General features: G+C 41.0%; 1 protein-coding gene across 8 annotated transcripts in view; it reads left to right on the top strand.

Annotated features, from left to right (window-relative positions):
- Positions 1–2,519: 2,519 nt before the first annotated feature.
- Positions 2,520–22,785, top strand: part of APP (amyloid beta precursor protein) — a 283,850-nt gene continuing 263,584 nt past the window's right edge. For 3 of the 8 annotated variants that reach the window (XM_067034956.1, XM_067034954.1, XM_059065311.2), the window contains exon 1: positions 2,575–2,827. In XM_067034956.1, the coding sequence (XP_066891057.1) occupies positions 2,771–2,827 (57 nt within the window). In that variant the 5' untranslated portion in view covers positions 2,575–2,770. Of the gene's footprint in view, positions 2,828–22,785 lie in introns of all 8 variants that reach the window. The other 5 variants (XM_059065310.2, XM_059065309.2, XM_067034957.1 and 2 more) reach the window with 5 other exon arrangements.

The following is a 22,785-nucleotide window of genomic DNA, read 5'->3' as shown; positions in this document are numbered from 1 at the left end:
AATCCAACGCAACACTCACCCACAGGCTGAGGTGGGCAACAGGCTCCTCCATGCTTCAGTGGCCACAGCATCCTTGGACTACTGTCAAAAGACACAAACCGGAACACATTTAGAGGCATGTAGAAGGAACCAGAAACAGGTGCCATTGTGCCATCTACACACCTGTTGAGGGAAGTGGAGACAGGACGCTGAGGCAGAAGCAGGATGAAAACTGCTGGTTTTATTTATATGACGATCTGTGGTGCGGAAAAGACTGGCTTGGCTTGGTCACAGAGGTGCAACAAGGACATCTGAGTGGGAGGTTAAAGGAAAGGAAAGTGGGCTTTAAGTGGGGTAAGAACTTTCTAGTGACCAGAGCAGCCCAAAGACAGGATGCACTGTTGGCAGAGCTAGTGAATGTCTCCCAAGCTGAGGCATTTGAGGCTGGGCTGGGAATGTTGTGAACATTCCAGCCAAGGGTTGGTCAGTCCCTGTCCCAGCATTTAGAGTTCTAACTAGAGATGTTCTTGTATTTACTGCTCAGAGGTTCCTGAAGATACTTCAGGGCAGGAAAGAGGATAAAGCGCAGAACAGAGACAGTGGCTGAAAAGTAAAAGCCATCAGGATCTCTGAGCAGTGATGAAATGGGAGAAAAAGTAAAGAACGTCCATTCATTCTGACACAGTCAGCAGCTAGACATCTTCCCCTGGGGAACATCTCTTCCAGGGATGGGTGAGGGGGGGGTTGTGTTTCAACAGTGGGAAGGGAAAATGCCAAATCTAAGGCCTTGTATTTTCATAGTTAAAACCTCACCTCTATATTTTTGAATTTTGTGCTCAGTGAAAGTCCCTTACTCTTAAAAATTACTTCTTCCCTCCCAGGCCTGGCTCCATGGGCATGCAATCTGTTGGGTCATACAGGGTCCCGTGCTCGGGAGGGCCCTGTATGAACATTCTGCTGTTGCCATCTTAAAATTCTTAATTTTGGAACAAAAGGTCCCACCTTTTGCGCTGGACCCTGCAAATTTGGGAGCTGATCCTGTTCCCTCCATATCTTTGAGTCATACTCCTATTTGCATTCAGATGCTTTCAATTGCTCCTATAAACCTGGGACAGACAGAATTGTAGTGGTGGGTAAACATGTTTGGAAGCAGCTGGGTTTTGCTGTCACTGGGGCTTATCTCCCCTGCGGTCCCAACTTTTTGTTACTTACTTGCTGTCAGATTAGGGAGGAGATCCTTAGTGTCAGCTCCTAACTTATAAATGGGAATAATAACAGTAAGGGCCTCATTGACGTTCATGGGAAGTGAATGACATACAGCATGTAAACAAATGACTTGCGGTAACAAATGTTTGTCATTATTTGTTGAGGACATTCAGAGGTCATTCAGGGGGAAAAGTAATCCATGGGCAAGGCTTGGATGCCTGGTAAGTAAAGACAGAAGACAACACCTAGGGGAGCTGGCAGAGAAATACCGATTTCTTGGGAAAGAAGCCAGCATCCTCCTGGCTGAGCCGAGATCCCACATCTGAAGTCCGTGGCTTCCTTCCCTCCCACCAGGCCCACTCTGGGCTGTGCCTTGGTGGCTGATGCTCTTTCAGGTCGAGCAGAGGTATCTGGGCAGTTCTAGCCCATTCTAGACTCACTGGATACTAACCCGGCATTGGATGGCTTGTGTTTAACCTGGGAGAAAGTGGCTTCCCAAAAGGCTGATTTTGTAATTTAGGACAGACACGAGGAAGAACAAGGACAGAGTCTGAGGTCAGAAGTTCTGAGGTATGGGGGTCTAATTGGAATCATCGTTCCAGACCCTTCCCCTCCTAACTTTCACTTCACCCACATCTCAGATGATGTTACATCTCTGCCTGATTAAAAACCACAACAACAAAAACCTCAGATGACCGTACCCTTCTCAAAACAAAAACAAACAAAAAATAAACCCAAAAAAGGTGTTTTTAAAAAAAAAAAAAAAAAAAAAAACCTTCTTTCAAGGAGAAGTAAATAGGTCGCTGCTTCTTCTCCAGGACCGGCGCCTTTCTCCTTCGGTTCGGTCTAAAGATAGAAATTCCAGGTTGCTCGTGGTTGCTTTTGACGGGAAAAAAAAAATGAGGCTTTTGCTTCCTTTACAAGCAAAGAAATCCTATTTCCTTTAAGCCTGTCTTGTTCTCATTCTCTTCCAGAAACGCCTCCCCCACCTCTTCAAACCGAGACAAAAAGCGAAATGCGGATAAAAACGCACCCCAGAAGCAGCCCTTTATACGATACCCCCGAGCGGCCTGCGGGGTCGGATGAGTCAAGCTCACGGGTCACAGCGCGGAGCGCTCTCGACTTTTCTACATCCCAGACGTCCTAGGACTCACCTTTCCCTGGTCCTCGGCCGTCCGTCTCCCGGCCCCAGCCTCTCCCTCCTACTGCTCGCGGGGCTCAGGCGGCCGGCGGCCAGGGAGGCGCTCGGGGAACCCGGGAAGCCGGGGTCGCCGCACCTGTGGGCGCCGGGGGCGCAGGCCCCTCCCGGCCGAGCGAGCGCAGCTCCCCAGCGGCTCCGCTAGGGGTCTCTCTCGGGTGCCGAGCGGGCTGGGCCGGATCAGCTGACTCGCCGGGCTCCGAGCCCCGCCGCCGCGCTGCTGCTCCGTCAGTTTCCTCGGCAGCGGTAGGAGAGAGCACCCGGAGCAGCGCTAGTGCGGGGCCACAGGAGACGGCGGCGGCGGCGGCGGAGGCGACACCGGCAGAGCAAGGGCGCGGCGGATCCCACTCGCACAGCAGCGCACTCGGTGCCCCGCGCAGGGTCGCGATGCTGCCCGGTTTGGCACTGGTCCTGCTGGCCGCCTGGACTGCTCGGGCGCTGGAGGTGGGTGCCGCGCCTCGGAATGGGGTGGGGGGGGGAGGAGGGGACCCGCTCCCTCTGAGTCTTTAATGCAGAGAGCCGGGGGGCAGTCGAGGGGACCCCTCTCCTCTCCGCGCCCAACACCCCCGCTTGCGGGCGCCCTGCGCATCCCCGCCTCCGGCCCAGCCCTGCCCTGGGGACGAGCGCTCCGCCAGCGGAGAGGGAGCGGGCGAGGCGTCGGGCCCCTGGGTCCGCGCCAGTCGGGGGCGAGAAGAGGAGGAGGCTGTCCTGAGCTCGGACCCTGACTCAGTCCCTTCCTTGGGGGCCGGGGGGAGGCGAGAGACGTCCAGATGAGAGATAGGGGGAGGGAGCACGTGGGGAAAACCGAAAACGCAGCGTCCCTGGATCCTGTCCCCGTCACTTAATCGCTGCCCTTCCCTTTCTCTCGGGCCCTGGCGAGGAGGAGTCGGGACAGCTCGGGAAGCTGGGCACCCCCCACCCCCCGCTTCCCTTTGCCTTTTCCGCCCCGTTTCACCTTTTCTTAGCATCCCCACCACCCCTTTCCGGCCAGACCTCCTTCCTCCTCTTTCCTCTTCACGGCTGCTCGGGGCTGCCGCCCGAGTGCGACCCCAACATGCAGGGTCGCGCAACACCCTCCGCAGGGCAAACTTTGTACATTTCTGCGTCTCCCTTTTGTGTTAAGTTGAGAGAGATGGGAGGGGTCGGACACCCGCAGACACCTCTCTCCTTCCCCAAGCCAAGACATTGCGGGCGTTCGCTCGCACCCTCCGATTCTCCCGGTGAGGGCGAAGGTCCCCGGGAACAAAAGCCGCGACACCCCGCCCTCGCCAGCCCGGGGCGCGGTGGGCTGAGCCGCGTTGGTCTGTGCGCCACCGAGGCTGCCGCCTGACTCCCTTCCCAGCGCTGCGCGTCTGTCCCGGAGGGGGCTCTGGCGGCGCCTCGGGGCCCCTCTACTTCCCCCCCACTTCCCATCACCTCCGCGGCTTGCTGATTCTGTGCTCGGTTGTGAAGTCCTTGGGGAGAGATACACGGAGAGTGGGGTGTGCGTCTGCAAAGGGCAGTGGCTGGTGGTGGGGAGGCACGAGCACTCCCCTCCTGTGCATCAAAGGAGGCGTTTGTCTGATGAAGGCGCGGCCTCTTCCCTGGCAGCGCTGGGCACTCTGGTTTAGCTCCTCTGGGGGCGCGGGCTGCTGTGGAGGGTCCTCAGGGTCTTTTTTTTAGGGTGCAGATGAAAGGGTTGAATTGAGTGAAGATTAAGACGGAGAAGATGGCGCCTCTGCAGTGCAGCAAAGAAAATCTGTGGAGGCTGCAGCCTGGTGAAATCCACCCACCGCTAGGTGTATAGCAAGTCTTCCCCATTGATCCAACTCTCGAACATTCAGCTAACGCCTGTGCAAAATAACTATTTTCCTTTTTATCTGAAGATGCTTAGAAGTTGTTTGCTTGGCAGCTGGGGCAGAAAAGGTTGTATTTCGCATCCTTTGGGTTCCCATTCTGTATTTTACCATTGGTAACCTCCCTTCCCCGTATGTTTGTTTGTTTGTTAGTTTCTCCTTTTCCCCTACCTCATAGTGATTTTCCAAGAAAGCAATTTCTGGACAAATGTTTTCCTGTAATTCCACTGAGACTATACTGAGTGTCACACCGTTACAGCTTTTTAGTCCCTGATTTACAAGGTCATTGAACTTTTTTCCTCTTGTTTTTCCTACAAGTGGCTCAGAAATCACCTCAGGGCTCGTTAAGGCAGATTGTTTTAAGAGTTGAAGAATTTGGTTTTCTATTTAAAAAATGCATTTAAGGGAGCTGGGATTTTTCCAATAGTTGAAGCTTTTGCCAAAAAGTAAATATTTAACTTTTTTGAGCAATATTTTTTTCTGTGTAAAAGGAGGCAGCGTGTAGGCAAATATGATTCAGATTTATTTTTTAGCCTTTTTGACTGCATTTTTTTGCTCTTCCTCCCATCCTTTTGGACATTTTCACTGGTTACTGTCACCTCCTTCAAAGGGTGGAGGTGAGATTCACAGTTTGCATTTTGCAAAGCGTTAATGGAAAAGTAGGCAATTCACTCTGATGAGGTTTGAGGGGGATTTATGCAGCTAAATCTCTGTCCACTGAAAAGATGTAATTATGAGTTGACTGTCTTTTGTAGGGCTTAGAAAATAGATCTGCTGCAGATGGCTCGAAAAAAGAATGGATAAGGGCAATGACAATGCGGGCTCAGCTTCTGGGGGAAGCTTCATTACCTGAATTGATGATTCTCCCTGGTACAGTGACAGAGTATGAGTTAAAAAGGCCCTGGCATTTATTTATTTAAACTTGATTCCTCGTAAGTTTTGTTTTCCTCTATTGTGGGATTTAACCTAATCACAAGTATCTGCTTTCATAGTGGTGCTGACTCACAGATAATATATACCTACTCACACTGGCCAGAACTAACCTAGTGGTAGATGCCTGAGCACAGAATAGTGGAGCTCAGATTTGATGGTGAGCTATAAGGAATCACTGTTTCTGCCTGATCTGTGGAAAGCCATGACACGGGCAGGGCACCCAAGCGGCTCTCTTGTCACCCTAACCAGCAGTTATGTGATGGGTACTTGGGAGGCCATGAGTACTCCAGAAAGAATAATGATCCCTGGTTCTGGTTGGGGAAATGAAGAGGAACATATAACTAAATAAATCACAAGGTTAAATTAGGAATGACCGATTGAAAAAAAAAAAAGGAAATAATGTGGCCCATTGAACATTGGCTTGAAGAAAAATGGAGAGGTCAGAAACAGACTCACGAATGTAGAGAGCAGACTATGGTTGCCAAGGGAGAAGGGGGGGCGGGGAGGTTGGATTGGGAGTTTGTGATTAGCAGATGCAAACTGTAATATTATATATAGAATGGATAAACAACAAGGCCCTACTGTGTAGCACAGGGAACCATATACAGTATCCTGTAATGAACTATAATGGAACAGGAAAAAGAACAGAAAAACATAGAAGTTATCCTTGTGGAAAAGGCTTTCTCCCTGTTGCTAGAGGACCTCTATTTTGTGTTACTTTTCATGGCATACTAGAGACTTCTATACAGATATTTGTATGAAGATGGTTGTCAGTGATTCTAGAAATAAACAGAGCTATTATGTGCCTTTCATGTGGCCACTAAACTACCATTGAGTGTGGTAAAATTCAGTAGAAATGTACCTTCTCTTTCTGCACATTTGATCTAGGAGGGGATATGTATTACCTTAAGAGACTTACAAAGCATCTTCGATGAATATACTTCTCTGATCTCTGCCTAGTTACATCAGTTACAAATGCAAAGATAAGCCTTATACATGTACTTTAAAAATAAACCTCCACGAAGTAAGGTTTAGATTGACTTGCATACACCTTATTTGCCCTCACCCTTCTTCTCCTGTTCCCAGGAAGTTTGCAGAGTAAATAAGACGGGCACATGATTATGAAAGAAAACAGAAAGTGTTAAGTACCAAGAGGAAAGTACAGATTAGGTTGCATACTGAGTAAAATATTAACAGTATAAACATCTATATATAAGGAATAAAGGAACAGCAGGATGAGATAATCCTGGAGAATTTCTTGGTGGTTCCTTTCCAGCCAGATTTGTATCTCAGGTTGGGGGAGGGGAGATTAAGTCTTTGCTTTTACATATTTGTTTACATACCTCTCTCCATCTTTCCCCTCTTAGACACACACACCTACACCCCTGAGGGTGTGGGTGGAGCCAGTGTTGGATTTGATTTTCTTAGTTTCTCATCTATTCATTTGGGACCTTTTTAATTGATTCTCCTTTTGGACCAAGCTCTGTCCTGTAGCCCTGAAGCTAGTCTGGTGAACAAAACCATCATTTGCTTCAGGAAGCTTCCAGTCTAGTGGGGACCGTACACAGACCATACACAAATCATTATACGTGTGTGCTCATGAACTGTGACATGCTAAGACAGAAAGCAAAGGTGCAGGGTACACTCTGGAGAGGAGTAGGGAATATTCCAAATAAGGAGGTGAAGGACCGAAGGTGAGGGGCTGAAAGCCAGGTCTCAGAGCTCTGAGTCGGCATCTTCAGTAGGACCTTGAATGAGGGGATGAGTACATGATGAAAAAAGTGATTCACTGGGCAGCAACGAGGAGGCTGGGGAAAATAAAATGTTCAGCTTGTTGTTGTTTCTGGTAGTCTTCTACCTCTTCATCTTCTACTTGACTATGAAATGGTTTCCTTTTTGTAGTAGGACCTCACATACATATGTACGGAGTGAGAATTGACACTAGCACCATCTTCTGCAAATCCTTGGGGATGCTGTCACCCTGTGTGTCACAGCCCATATCCAGATACACCCTCGTGAGTGGCTGGAGGAAGGTGGAGGGTGGCAGGCAGAGGAGGCCAAAGTGAAGGAATGAGCAGACCCCCTGAATGAGTAACAAGTTTAAGCCAGAAAATGTCTATTTCTTAGTTTTCCTTGTAGTTGTTAGTAAAAGGAAAGCAAATAGCACCTGAACCCTCAAACTGATGAAAACCAGAGGAAGGGGAAGATATGTAACTGTTTTTTTCAGTTTAACGTGGATAGTTTAAGAAATAACTGTTTCAGTGAGGACACTAGTGTTTTTCTTTGAAAAAAAAAAAAATCTGGTGAATTTTCCTCTTCAGATTAATGGTTAATAGAAATGCACCAAAAACTAGATTCCAATGGACTGCTCTAGGAATAAAGTAAGTCACTGAAAAAAAAGAAAAGAAAAAACCTGGACGTGTTCATGAACTAATAGATATCTGAAAAAGGGATGCTGAATAGATTAGTTAGCTGACTATTCAGAGTGGGATACGGAAGACTCAGTTTCACAGGTGAAGTCTTAGCTGAGATGGGGAGCTCAGAGGCCATTTTACTTATTTCGTGTAGCTACATTTGGAAGAAACATAACATACAGATTTAGCTTGAGTGTTGCTAGGATTGTAGTATTTTATGAAAGAAGGTAGTGGTTGAAATGGGGAAGATGAAAGGCTTTTAAAAGCCAGCTCTATGGAAAATAGTGGAACTGTTCCTACATTTATAGCCTTGATTTAGACCAAGGTGATGTCAGTCCAGCAACCAAGTCGTGGAGTTTCTCACGTGTTCTGGGAAGGCAGCATTTCACATTGATCAAGATATTGACTGTGGGTAGCTCCTGCCTCAGTTTCTTCCCTTGTAAAATGGGGATAATAATGTTTATGGTTGTTGAAGATTGAGTAAATATATATGTAAACTTCTAGTAACAGTAAATGAGTAAATATATGTGTAACATGATGGCACCTTATAAGCACTACCTGTTAGTTACAATTACTGTTTATGATGATGATGATGATGATAATGATGTAAAATAGATACATTTAATCTCATACATTGTTGAAAGTTTAAAAAAAAACTACATGATGTTTCATGACTTATTGACTAATGCACTTACCGACCAGTTAAGACTGTTACAGGAATTTGGCAGCTTGTTTCTGCAAAGAAGGAATTAATTTGATTTAAATTGTAGAAAAGACATTGCAGATAAAATTTTAATCACAAATAAAATTTTTAAAATATATATTATAAAATTTCATTTATTAAATATTCATATGTATTTTATATTTCAGTTGGCTTTTTTAAAAAGCATTAAAACAATTCATGCTAATAGAAAAACTTGAACAATATACAGAAATATGTAAAAAGCATAAGCAGTTGTTACACAAGTGAGTAAGACCTATTTTAAATGTGTGTGCCCTGGCAGCTTGCTAGACATGTCTAAAATTGAGCAAGTTTATATTCTGGCTCGATTATTAACTCAGCTATTAGTTGATTATCAGCTGTGTGCAAAGAGCTGTGAATAAGCTTGGTTTAGTTCTCAGCAAAACCTTTTCTAGAAAAGTGAATAAACAGGTTTGGCCAATCTAGGCAGAAATGGAAGACTTCAAATGCCAGCAAAAGAATTTTGATGCTACCTAGAATAGAAGCTTGAAATAATCTTCATCAGAGGACCAGGAAACCAAAAAGCAGACTGCTTGAGAAGGTAACACTTCTGTAAGAAATCAGTTTTCAAAATAAAATGAATTATTTTACTAGCTAGACGATCATAAATTCTATGGTGGTCTACTCTAAAACTTTATAGTGATCTACTGCTTCATTAAAAGCATAGTTTTTTAAGTCAGCATATTTTGCTCATTATAAAATAAAAGGTTTCTAATCTCAGTTTCAAAATTAGGCTGAAGATATCTGAGAATACCCCAAATTGGTGATACTGTGGTGAAGGTATTAACACATTGAAGAATCAATAAGCAGAATCCCAAGGAATCTATATGTTTTTTTAAAAATCACACCAGTTCATGTATTTCTTTATCACTGTCCTGTTCCGTCAAAAAAAGTGAGTTCAATTCAGAGGATGCAATTATTGTAGCCATGTTTGAAATAAACATGCTGCTCCGAATGGATACAGTGGGGAATGCAGGCCCCACAACCACTTATGTAGGGTGAAGGAGCAGGGGCAAGGAATAAGCAAGATGAACATTTCAGAAAAGGGAAAAGAACAATCACCCTGTTTTGTAGATGAACAAATTCTAGAATTCTTAAGGTCTTATTAGTGATGGACCCCAGTATTTGTATCTTCTAACTTCCAGATGGTCTCTCTATTTTTTCTTCCCGAGTTGCGATGACTTTTAGTTGAGAAGTTTGAGCAAGAAAAAAAATATTTGCTGATTTATTTTGTTGATATGAAATAGTTCTTTGCTTGAGTCTCTTTCATAGAGAATCTAATAATTTGGCCTATGCTGTCATTTTGCTTCCACAGAAACCCACATTCTATCTGCACTAAAGAATGTTTAAGACATCCTAGGTGATTGGGACCGATAAATTACTTTTCAGCCTTAAAGGATGCTTAAGAGAATAAGAGATCTGCTCTGTCAAAAAGAGTCATTTGGGGCTTCCCTGTTGGCGCAGTGGTTGAGAGTCCGCCTGCTGATGCGGGGAACGCGGGTTCGTGCCCCGGTCCGGGAGGATCCCACGTGCCGCGGAGCGGCTGGGCCCGTGAGCCATGGCCGCTGAGCCTGCGCGTCCGGAGCCTGTGCTCCGCAGCGGGAGGGGCCACAACAGCGGGAGGCCCGTGTACCGCAAAAAAAAAAAAAAGAGTCATTTGTATTAAGTGAAGAAATGCATTGTTACTCTTGTTGCTTTGTTAAATTTCAAAGCTTTAATGACTGATATATTTTGACCCGGTGGAGGCATTTTACAGGAATAAAGACAAGAGGTTTAGTCCTACACTTGAGACGCATTTGTCTACTTTAGACCTGACCTCTTACCCCCAAGTGACCACAAACTCATTTTTTGTTTCTCCTGTCTGCACGTGCTGGATTACAGTAAAACTAACAAGACAGCATAGTTTTTATTTTTAGGCAAAAATGAAGAAAATAGTATTGTCTATTAAGGCTTGGTTAGTCCAAAGAAAGGACTTTTTATTTTTGCTCTTACTAATGGATGGCTTTTCAAAAGCATAATTATTGTTTTTATAAATAACACAACTCAGTTATTTTGTAATGGAATTAATAGGCACACATGATAAAGATAGATAAGTGCTGCTTTGTAACCATATTTATTGATTTTTTTCATCTTTTGAAGAAAAGAGGCCTTATCTACTTGGAAGATTGAGCCTTTAAAACTGATGCAAACTTTTTGAAATCTTTGCTTAACTCTTCAGAGACTAACATAAAAACATCATATGAAAAGTTATATTTGAGAGCAAATATTCCCCATGCTGATGCTCTTAATTACTTATGTTTTTTTTGTTGTTTTTTGTTTTTATTGGTACGCGGGCCTCTCACTGTTGTGGCCTCTCCCGTTGTGGAGGGAGCGCAGGCTCAGCGGCCGTGACTCACGGGCCCAGCCGCTCAGCGGCATGTGGGATGTTCCCGGACCGGGGCACGAACCCGTGTCCCCTGCATCGGCAGGTGGACTCCCGACCACTGTGCCACCAGGGAAGCCCCCTTATTTTTTTTTTTTTTTTGAAACAAATAGTTTTGTCATTGCGGTGTATTGGTTTGAAGATACAAATGTTGAGTTTTTAAGATACTCCCATAGAAACTTGCAAACATGCAGACTGATCATTCCAATAATAATTTATTCAGATACTTACATATTAGATGAATGAGCAATTTAAAATTAAAATCAAATGTCTATAGAGAAGTTACTAGCATATTTTCATATACAGAAACTTAGATTTTTATAGGCACACCCAGGAAAGGAAAATTCACTCCTTCATCTAACCAATATTTCTGAGGTCCCTCCCCTCATGGGACTTTACAATATAATGAGGGGTAGACAGAATAAATAGCAAGTAATAGGGGACTTGGAAAAAATTAAGGTGGGTAAGGATATCATAAGCAAATGCTAGGTGGAAATCTGCTGTGAGTGTGATATTTTATGTGGTGTTATCAGGAAAATTCTCTGACCTGGTCACTACCCAGATGTAAACTTAGATATCTGGAGGAGAGAACTGTTTATTCACTGTGATGTAAAACAATAACCAGAGACACAGATCTACTTTGGCGGTTAGATATTAAAAACAAAAATGGTGGGGCAGGAACTCAGGAAGGTCTAGGAGGCTGAAGGAAGCCTATTTCCTACAAACAAGAAACGGGGGAAAGGATTTTTACCTGAGAGGGTCCTGCTCAGTTTCAAATCCAGCTCACCCCATTATTTCAGAATCCCTATCCACATGCGTGGCATGTCCTCCACATACGTATTTGTAGAACAGAACAATTTCCCAGGCGGTGAGAGTACCAGTTTCTTCCTTGTGCTTTTCTGTATTTTCCAAGTTGCCTAGAGAACTCTTGAACTGCTGCTATGACAAATCAACATGTAAAAATTTAAGTGGGAAGGGTGAAGTTATTCCTGCTTCAGAAGCATAGGAAAGTCAAGTAAGCAGAGGCAGAAAGCCCCAGGAGGGCAAAGAGTAGGTGTGGCCAGACTTCAGTCCATTCAATATTTGCAAATCTGAATGGTCCCTGTGTATAAAGGAGTTCCAGAGGCACACTGCCCCCTCTCTTTGCCTGAAGATAGAAGGTCCACACAGAGTTCCTGAATCCTGGAGATTTCTCCAAATGAAAAAGCTTCTTGGGACTTCCCTGGTGGCACAGTGGTTAGGAATCTTCCTGCCAATGCAGGGGACACGGGTTCGAGCCCCGGTCCGGGAAAATCCCACATGCCGTGTAGCAACTAAGCCCATGTGCCACAACTAATGAAGCCTGCATGCCTGGAGCCCATGCTCCGCAACAAGAGAAGCCACCGCGATGAGAAGCCTGCTCACCTCGACGAAGAGTAGTCCCCGTTCGCCACAACTAGAGAAAGCCCGTGCGCAACAAGGAAGACCCAATGCAGCCAAAAATAAATAAATAAATTTAGTTTTTAAAAGTTTATTTTATATTGGAGTATAGTTGATTTACAGTATTGTGTCAGTTTCAGGTATACAGCAAAGTGATTCCGTTATACATACATTTATTCTTTTTCAGATTCTTTTCCTGTATGGGTTATTACAGAGTATTAAATATGAGATCCCTGTGCTGTACAGTAGGTCCCTGTTGATTATTTTATGTCATTAGTGTGTATATGTCAATGCCAACCTTCTCATTTATCCCTCCCCCAAGCCCAAAATTGGGATGTTTAATATCCCCATTTAAGAGAAGGGCAAAATGAGGTTTGGCATAGGGGGAAATCATCTATGTAGTGATTGACGTCATGTCTTAATTGTGATAAGATCTCATTAATTGGGAAACTACCATTATATCATTATAGTGATAAGTAATACTATTGTTGTTTATTATTGTTTTCATAGGAATGTGTTACCATTATTACCACTATTTTTTGTTAGTACCTATAAGAATTACCACTATTACTTATAAATATTGCTATGATAGTAATAAGCATTACTATTAGGAACATAGTAAGCATTACTATTATAGTAATTAATATTACTTTAAGTATTATTATTATCATTAGTAGTGCTTAAAATGACTGTATTATTACTTACAATAAGTATTTTTTTCTTGTAATAAGTGTTACTGTGATTATCACTATTGCTTTTTTATTATTTAGAATAATAAATACTAGTATTATTTGAAAAACAAATGGTGGGGCAGAGAAGGGACTATTGAGTATGACCACACACGGTTTCCTATAATTTGTTCCGTACTCACTACAGTGCCTTACATCTTACATCTAGTGTTTACGAAATATTTGACAAAAGTTTTAAAATCAGGACTCTAGGAATTTTATACTGTAATGATAATTATGTTTGATTTTTGACAGTTGAATTAATTTCTCTTATGTTTATGAAAATTGTGAATGACACCTAACTATAAGTGTACAGAAAACAATTAAGCCTTTTAAATAAGATTTCTTTTTTTCAGGCTTTTCTAAAACATTTTATTGTGAAAAGGTTCTATAAATGCTGTCAACGACTTCATTTGCAACTCTTTACTTCAGACATTCAGTTGACCTAGCAGAAAAATGCCTTGTTCATGAACTATTTCATCAGTCCTCTGATTGACTGGGACATTTTCAATTGAGGATGCCTAGAAATGATTTTCTTTGAATAAGATAGTAGAATTTAGAAAGCACACATTATGTATTGGAATGAAATTGAGTGGACATCAAAATGAAAATTTCATTATCATTGTCTCTTTTCAGTTTTCTGCTTTTTTGCCATTTTACAGCTAATATTTACTTTTTACTTTAATGTGAACCGGGATCAAAATTGGCCCTTTAAGAAAAAAATTGAAATTCTATTACTTCTATTCTCTAAAGGAACTGTACTTTTCAAGTTCAAGGGCTTGAAGCCAATGCCACTATATACTATTAACTTGACAGGCATTGAAAATCTAATTGAGGTCGTCATGATTAGCATTGTGTCTTGTCAGTGTTTTCTCAGGCTTATTTTTAACGTTTTGTGTCAAGTGTTAAATCCTCTTACACCACAGAATCCAGAAAATTTCAATCCAATAAAAGTAAACTAAATTTGAAAATCCTATAGTTGTTTTGCGCGGGGCAGGTTCTTGGCTAACTGATAGGACGATGGAACAGAAAGGCAGCTTATGTACTTCTATTGATTTGAGGAATTGTGAAAAGCTCCAGTTTCAAGAATACATTTGTGACAAAACTGCAATTTTGGAATCACTGCATACTTGTTTAGTGAATTATGAGAGGAGGGAATTCTCTGAGCGTGACCATGTGACTGAATGGCTCAAATACTAGAAGCAAAGGCTGCTGGGTAGAGAGCTTAGTATAGTGCTAGTACCGGGAACTTGGGACTGAGTAATTAATCAACATGGCCATTTGAGACATCCAGGACAAAGATGATGAACAGGGAGGATATACTTAAATAAACAAGATAGGAAGCAGACCCACCCAGTTCCCAAGCAATTCCTTTCCTTGTCTGTATTTTCCATTTAAATATTTCACTTCACTTTCATGAGCCTGGACTCAAAGGTTAAATCTGTATCTTTGTGAATTTTCTGGGTGGTGCTGTAAGGACACAGATGGGAAGTATTGAGTTTGTTGGGAATATTTCTTGTGTGTGTGTTCTTTGTTGTATTATTGACTTCATAAGTAGCCAGTAAAGAGAAAAACATTTTAGCTTAAGTTTTGGGGTTTTTTCCTGGAAAAAAACAAAAAAACAAAACATTGGCTAAAATATCATTCTCAGGGTTTATTGCCACTGTTAAATTATTTATGCTTTTAAAAAAAATCTGACACATAACCTCATTGTTGGTTTGCTCATTCATCTCAGAAATGTAACATGTGAAACTCAAACCCAAGCCTGTGGATTGATCCTTCGGTTAGCAGATGAGGGGAAAGTTTAATGCAGGATGTTTAATTGGATACTTGGATTGTGTGTTCACCTGTTTTGTCTCTATTCCAAATTTTCTCAGGGTGTTGGTGGTTGGTGTCTGTGTTACTGACAGTCACTTGGATTTTTGATTTTCATTATTCCTAATTTTCTTATCTCACTGCATTTTTCTCCTACTTCTTGAATTTTTAAAAACATCATTCATTTTTTTGGACATGTGCTGGATGCCTTCTGTATTTCAGGGTGACAGGAGCCCTAGAATCTTCGTGGGGCTATGTATAAACAGAGAAGTGATTCAGTCTGTTCCTTGAAGGATTTTCAGCCTGACAGGGGAAGAAAGAGATGCAGAAATAATTAAGTACAGTGTGCCAAAGGTCACAATGGAAGAAGGTACAAAGTCTTCATGGAAAAGACTGGCAGCATTTGAACTGGGTTTCAAGGATGAGTGGAGGTTAATTGGCTCATGGTAGGGCTTTCCAGACAGAAGGGGCAGCAAGTGTGTAGAGGTTAAAAAGAGGAAGCCATGTGAATGTGGGTAGGGGGGATGGTGTGGGGACAGTAGGAGATTAAGAGCTTTGGATGCCTTGATGAGTTTGAACTTCATTTTCTCAGCAAAGGGGTCCTTTTAGATGTTCCTAAAATGGGAGTAGCCGTTGATGACTGTGGTTCAGTTAGGTTTAGGAGCCTTTGCAGAAGTCCTTGTCAATGTCTGCTTCATCTTGCTAGCCAGATGGTAGCACCTAGCTGCAAGGGAGGCTGGTACATGTGGTCTGTTAGCTGGGAGTATTGCCACCAGGAATACATTCCAGGTTTCCTTACTGATAAAGCAGAGGTAGGGTATTGGGTGACAGCTGGCATTCTGGGATGTAGAGGAAATACAATACAAAGGAATATAGACAAAAATGGGTAGACTAATAAACAAACCAAAGGAAAGGTTCTCTCTGAGCAATTAGATTAGGTTTTGGGGATTTGCCCACTTCTCCTTATCTGCTCGCTAACCTCATAAGAAGCACATCTTTGGGAAGTGATGGAGGAGGAGATGGAGAATGCTGTTTTATTTTTATGGCGGGAACACCCAAGAGCTAAGCCTTTACTGTGGCAGATTGTACCCAAGGTGGTGGGGTCCTGGAAATCCTTTCAATCAGAGTGATGGAAACAGGTGTAATTCCAGTGGCTCTGTGGATAATAATGGCAGTATCAGTTTACTCTCTGCACTGGTAGACTATCTTTCATTTGATCTAGAAGCTTCCCTAAAGCACCCTTGTTGTTGTGCTTGTTCTTTGAAAGGAATAGCAGATAAAACAAGCTTTGAGGTTTTAAGAGAAGAGGATGATACTGGGAATCTCTTTTGAGCTATATTTCCCTACCATGTTCAACTTCTTTTCCATTGCTACACACCCTTTCAGATCTGCTTATGTGCACCTGTGTTATTAAAACAATTGTAAAATCTGTGGAAAAGAGGAAAATAAGCCTTAATATATTAGTAAATTATTAGTAAATAAACCAGTAAAATTAATAAATAAATCAGTAAAAACGAGGCTGCCATTTTAAAATTCATCTTAACTACTTATCTATTTTCTTATTCATTTCAATTATTCTAGATGTGGACAAATGAAGATATTTACCAAAAGTATGTGATGAAATAAAGATGAGGGATAAAAACTTAGAATCTTGAGCAGGCTTGATATAATTATCCACGTTACGGCATAACTGAGTTTTTATAGTAGGCATTTTACTAGCACCTCAAGATTTATTTAAAATATGTCCCAATAGTTTGAAATATTGTACATGTTTCTGTCTTAAGGAAATGTCTAAAATATCATGGTTCCTCAAAAACTACTCTTGGTTTTATTTTCCACATTATTTCTTTTTGAACCCTTGGTTCTCTTTAAGACTAATCAAAAGCATAGTTCAAGTTTGATCATCTTAAATCTTGGCATTTCTTTTCTTTTTCCTTTTGAAGTGTCTAGCAAGGAAAATATTTTATCTTATCACTTAAAGAGACTGCCTTCAGAAAAACAATTGACAGTTTGTAGTGTCTGAAATAGTTGTTGATTAATCATGAGAATCAGAAAGAGGAGCCAGTATGTGTTTGAACATATATTTCTCTCACATTATCCTGGTCATATTTTGAAATTATACTGTTTTTTTCCCCATAAAAAGAGTGGGTGGTAAATTATATCATGGAAGTTTGAATATTTGTTTTAAATATATTAGCTAGAATTTGAAAATATAAGAAAACCTTGTTATTTAATTCCTGAATAGTTTTCTAATGGTCATATAGATTATATAGAAAATCTATTTTTAAACTTTATTTATGATTATTTATTATTTAAAAATTCCTCAAAGGGCATATTTTATTCTGAATTCTGTTCTGCTTTCATATATCTGAAAATATTTGACTTAATTACTGGCTATGGTTTAAGTCCAGTCTGAAATGGTTGTGCCTTTAGTTGGCTTTGGATTTCAGAGTTAGGGACTGTTGCTTGCTTTAAATAATTGGTAGTTGATTTTGCAGGCAATTATCAATAGATGGATTCCTTTGTTTAAGATTTCCTAATTGAAAAAGTTGGCAGTCCAAGAAAATGTTCTGAGAAGAATATTTATTCTCGACTTACCTGAATCTTATATTTTATTGGCTTTGTTCATAGCCTGTTGTATTTCTAAGTAAACAAGCTCTCTAGAAATGATCTCTGCTTCCTTGATCATTTAAAATACATTAAATTTAAAAAGTAATAAAATAAAATACATTAAATTAATTGATACAGATTGTAAAAATTAGTGGGAAAGTTTCTAGTTAGATATCAATGAAATGTGCTCCCTCCATGCAAGTTTATTTTAGTTGTTCCTATTAAATTCGAATGTGAGTTTTTAAAAAAGAAGATTCTGATCATCTTTGTGAAGGTAACTCAGTTATTACTTTAAATATATAAGCAATTCAAGGAAACGGAAAACAGTTGTGTGGGTGTGAAGGCGCATCCATTTACGATTATGCTTCAATCCTGTAATACAGCCCTACAGTTGATAATTAAGATTTAGCTTAGAGTAAATGAAATGATATTGATTATTTTTAGGCCCAGTGTTATTTGCTATTGATCCATTGTTGGTGAGCAGAACAAGAGAACAAAAGCAAGGCTTTAAAACAGCCATTTATAAGTATTGTGTGGAAATGATAAGCTCCAAGTCCTAATAGTGAATAGCCAGGGAATGGCAATGTTCCACTCAGATGCTCTCCTGATGTCATTTCATCTTAGAATTTCTCTGGCCCTCACTTAATGCCTAGGCCCAACTCCAAAACAATGCAGTTCAATACAGGTATAATAGGACCACAAGTATAATTTAAAATTTTCTAGTAGCCACATAAAAGAGAAAAGAAACTGGCAAAACTAGTGTGTTTTAGTGCACCCAATAAATGTAAAATATCATTTCAATTTATGGTCAGTATAAAAATTATTAATGAAATATATTACATTTTGGGGGGTCAGTATAAAAATTATTAATGAAATAGATTACATTTTTTGTGTGTCCTCAAAATTTTACCCATAGAGCATACTTTAATTCAGACCAGCCACATTTCATGTAGTCAATAGCTACATGTGGCTGGTGGCTACCATACTGGACAGTGCAGCTATAGAAGGGCCATCTCAACTCACTACTGTCTAGGAAAAGAATCAGTTTTTAGAGCAGGTAGTATCCTGCTCTATAAGGAGCAGGAGGAGGTCTATAAGACCTCCTGTCTATGCCTCTTCATCTTACAGATGAAGAAATTGGGATCTGGAGATGCTGAGTTGCCCAATATCATTTGAATATTAAGGGTCAAAGCCCTATCCTTGTCCTCTGGCTTCTAATATTTCTTCATCACCCTGATTCTTCCTTCTTTTCTATGTTGCAGAGTCCACTTAAATATGTACTAATGTTAGGTGGTTGCTATCAGTTAAATACTGAGTTTTAAGAAAGTCTGGCTCACCTGAGATAGGCATGGCCTGATCCAGACAAAACTCTCTTTTGAGGCAGGGTAGATAAAATTACCAGGGATATCTAGAATCTCTCAGGGGAATAGTAATGTGAGATGATGGCTGGGTCCAGTGATCAATTTTGTCTTTTTTTGATGTGGGCACTGTTGGAGTAGGAGTTGGGTGGACCCTTTGGGACTCATAGTATGTAACTCTGAACACTGGTTGAAATGTCAACTGCCCAGTGAAAGGAAAGGAGATCAACAAGGCATTATGTACTATGCACAATGTGTTGTGTGTATGAGGTCTCTTCCTGGAAACACTGGGTTAAGCTTTCTTTTTCTTTTTTCTTCCATTTTTTGGAAGGCTGCCCGTGTGTGCCCATAGCCCTTACCCAATTATACTTGAAGTATGATATTTTTTGACAACTTAAGCCCAGTGCACCCCTGGCATGTAAAGTAGTTATTTTCCAAATGCAAGCAAATGTGGAAAACTTACCACACAGCATTGTGGGTTGGCGAAGGCAGGAGGTTGATGTACTCCTGGGATCATTGCTGTAAAGTATTTGTTTTATGGTATGAAAAAGCACGATGAGTGAACTTTTAAAGTTGGAAGTTGTTTTAAAATATGTATCAGCCTGGATGTTGTAGATTGTATGAGTGCTTTGAAGAGAGTTTAAATTTACTCGGTGACTTAGGTTTAGTGATTTTGGATTTAGTCTTAAACGTGACAATTTTTCTATTTGAATCTTAGGACTTCCCAACTGTGGCTAGACTTTACCCACAAGGTGCGATTGATCTTTAAGTTAAGCATGCACTGCGTTTTCTTCATATTCTGGGGTGAAAACAATTGCATTTTTGCAAATGCTGATATATGAGACAATGCTTAAAGTGTTCAGGGCTTGCAGGAATGAGTTAAAAGTACAGGGATATCTGTATCTCCTTTGGCAGTTGACTATTAAACTTAAAAAAAAGATCTTTAAGCCTAAAAAAATTCACTTTTTTAGCCATTTTCCATATATTTTTCATAGTATATATAACCAAGAGAAACAGAAGTTAGAGCTTTACACTGTTTGGGGGTGTCATATTTTTTAAAACTACATATAAGAGTTTTTGAGTTAGAAAAGTATTACAACTTCACTGTAGGTAACTTAGAGAAAATATAAAAACATGCATGACCCTACCACCCACAAATGTGTTTTATTTCATCTTTTAAAGCATTTTTGAGATCATGCTGTAGATTCCATTTTATCCAATCCTGCATTTTATTCCTTAACATTAAATCTCATGCCATTCTCAGTTGTTCATAAGTATAATGTCTAATGGATGTATGAATCTGTGTAGGGCAACAGGAGCTCTGTAATAGTGGACATGTGCTTTTGGTATTTGGCATTTCCAACCCAAGGTTAGGATAAAAGTAGTGACGTAGGGAGGGACACTGTGCCGAATACTTGTCAGTATTTTAAGTAGTTATTGAATGATCTAAATTGCTGCTCTCAAGGAGTGTTCAACACAGTGGTCCGTCGGCTCTAATATAGTACTCAAAGAAAAATAGATGAACAGAAACTAGAGATTAACGAAGATGAAGAAATAAAGAAAACCTGACCTAGTAATTCAAACAAGCAGTTCTCTTATTCAGTAGTTCCATGATCACTTTTGTAGGAAGAAGTTTGACTGTAAGAAGTTATTAGACCTGACAAATACAGTCAGGGATCGAATGTAGACATCAGTGAAATTGTGATTTCAGTTTCTAGAGCCACTCATTGGAAGCGTTAATCAGGTAATGTGATTACACAGATGTAAATAAAGCATCCTCCTTCCATTTCCCTGCTGTTTAAGTTTCTCCTGATTTTATGTGGTTAAAAAATAAGTCAGAAACATTTACTCCATGAAGTTCCCCAAAGTAAGAATCTTTAGCCACAAAAAAGAAGTAGATTTGTCTTTTTTTTTTTTTTTTTTTTTTGTGGTACGCGGGCCTCTCACCGCTGTGGCCTCTCCCGTTGCGGAGCACAGGCTCCGGACGCACAGGCTCAGCGGCCATGACTCACGGGCCCAGCCACTCCTCGGCAATGTGGAATCTTCCCGGACCGGGGCACGAACCCGCATCCCCTGCATCGGCAGGCGGACTCTCAACCACTGCGCCACCAGGGAAGCCCGGATTTGTCTTTGAATTGAACAATGTGAGATGAAGTGTCACTTCCATAGAACCCTGTGTAAGGTTGTGGAACCCATTCAGCCAGACTCATATTAATCTTTGATTATTAACTGCTATTCACATGGACATGTAACCAGTTATATCTTACCATATTTCATATCATAGGTTTTTGGAGCAAGGACTATGTTGTTTACTTTTACTTATTTTAAATAAATAGAACACAGAAAATATACAATCAATAAACGCCACCCCTAGAAGCCCAAACCTCTTTTTCTTTGTCATGTCTCCACAATTAACTGCTCTTTCTTAAAATGTATATAATCTCTCAGACCGAGTCTCTTCTTTAGGGATGTCACTTCTTTTTTGTGAACCTCTTCTTACCCTCCCTGCCCTACAACCCATGTAAAAATGTTAACATCAAATAAAATGTGTATGCTTTTTCTCTGTTGATCTGTCTTTTGTCAGTTTAATTTGCATTGAACCAGGAACCAAACCTAAGAGGGTAGAGGAAAGAAACTGTTTTTTCCTCTCCTTCAAGTATTCAAGCTAGAGGGAATGGTAAATGCGAAGGCCGTGAGGAGTCTGAGGAAGTATGTGAGCTGTTACATGAATTATGTGTACATAATTTATCACTGACGGTTCACACTAATGAATCATTTATGGAAACTAATGGTCAGCGTCTTCCATATTGAATTTACTCAGTCTTGGAGAAGAATGTATGTTTCAATCAAGAGGGATTTATGGAAGACGTTCTGTGTTCTAAACATTCAAGAAAGCTCTTAGAGTGTGTAATAATTCATCTTTGCCTCTATTCAAAAAGTTAAAATGGGAAGAAATACTGTTTTACAGTTATTTCGGGTTTTTTGTTTTAGTTTTTGTTTCTAAGGTGCATTACAAATTTGGCAATCATGTTATGTTGGTGTGATTTATTAGTTCTAGAATAAACAGCTCTATTTCTGGCATATGGAAGTCTAGATGCTTTCTTGGCTTTTGCAAAAATAATATTTTTGCAAAAATAAAATTATTTTTTGCAATAATAAAATAAGGTATCTAGCTCTTTCTATGATCTGAGCAATGTTGGAAGTGCTTCTCATGTATTCAGCAGCTGCCTGTGAGGGAGCTACTGGTAAGTTATCCCCATTCCATGTATCAAGTCCATGAAGTATCAGCAGGGAAGAAGCTGGAAAGTGGACCAGGTTCAAGCTCTCTATCTTTACTCTCTGTATTCTTAACCACTTATCTCTTCTGCCTCTGGCAAAATGGAGTAGTGGATGGAGTTCAGCGGGTATTTCCTCTTGGACTAGGCATTTAGCTCCTTGAGGAAGCAGACCGGGGTTACAGTGGCTGCTTGTTGAGCAATAAGACTAATCTGTTCCACCTTCAGTTCCTGGAGGCTCCCCCTCCCTCCAGCCTCACCTGCACAAAATTCCAAGCACCAATGTCTCTACATGGTGCCCTCTCCCCTTCTACAATGACCCATTCCATCCCAATCCTGTTACTTCCCTTTCTCTCAACCCCAAACAAGATTGTTCAGAGTGTAGACGTTGGTGTCATTCAGACCTTGGATTTGAGTCACAACTCCTTCAATTAATTATAGAGCTACAACGAGCAGGAAAATGACTTAACTTCCCTAGACCTAAATTTCCACATCTACAAAGTATCTATAAATAAGCCGGTCAGGAGGAAAAGTCAATTTAGAATCAGATACAAAGCATAGAACCTGAACAGTAGCAGGCCCTGAATGAATAATGGCCCTGGTTTTCATTTGAAGTCTCTTTGTAACGTCTCCTCGGATCCTTCACAGCTATCCTTGATGTTCAAGTCAGCTCCATTTTACCCCTGTGAAAATGCAAAGGCTGGGGAAGCAGCCCAGTGGCCCGTGACACTGCACTGTTTAGCTTCACATTTCAGTGCTATCAAATAGCTGGAAGGCTGTGTTATCTCACCATTTCACTGATAACATTTTCAACATCTGAAAACAGGAATGACCTATTTTATTTTTTTTAA

Source organism: Kogia breviceps, chromosome 5 (genome assembly GCF_026419965.1).
Source record: "Kogia breviceps isolate mKogBre1 chromosome 5, mKogBre1 haplotype 1, whole genome shotgun sequence".
Taxonomy (NCBI): Eukaryota; Metazoa; Chordata; class Mammalia; order Artiodactyla; family Physeteridae; genus Kogia; species Kogia breviceps.
This window is presented reverse-complemented; position numbering and strand designations above follow the sequence as displayed.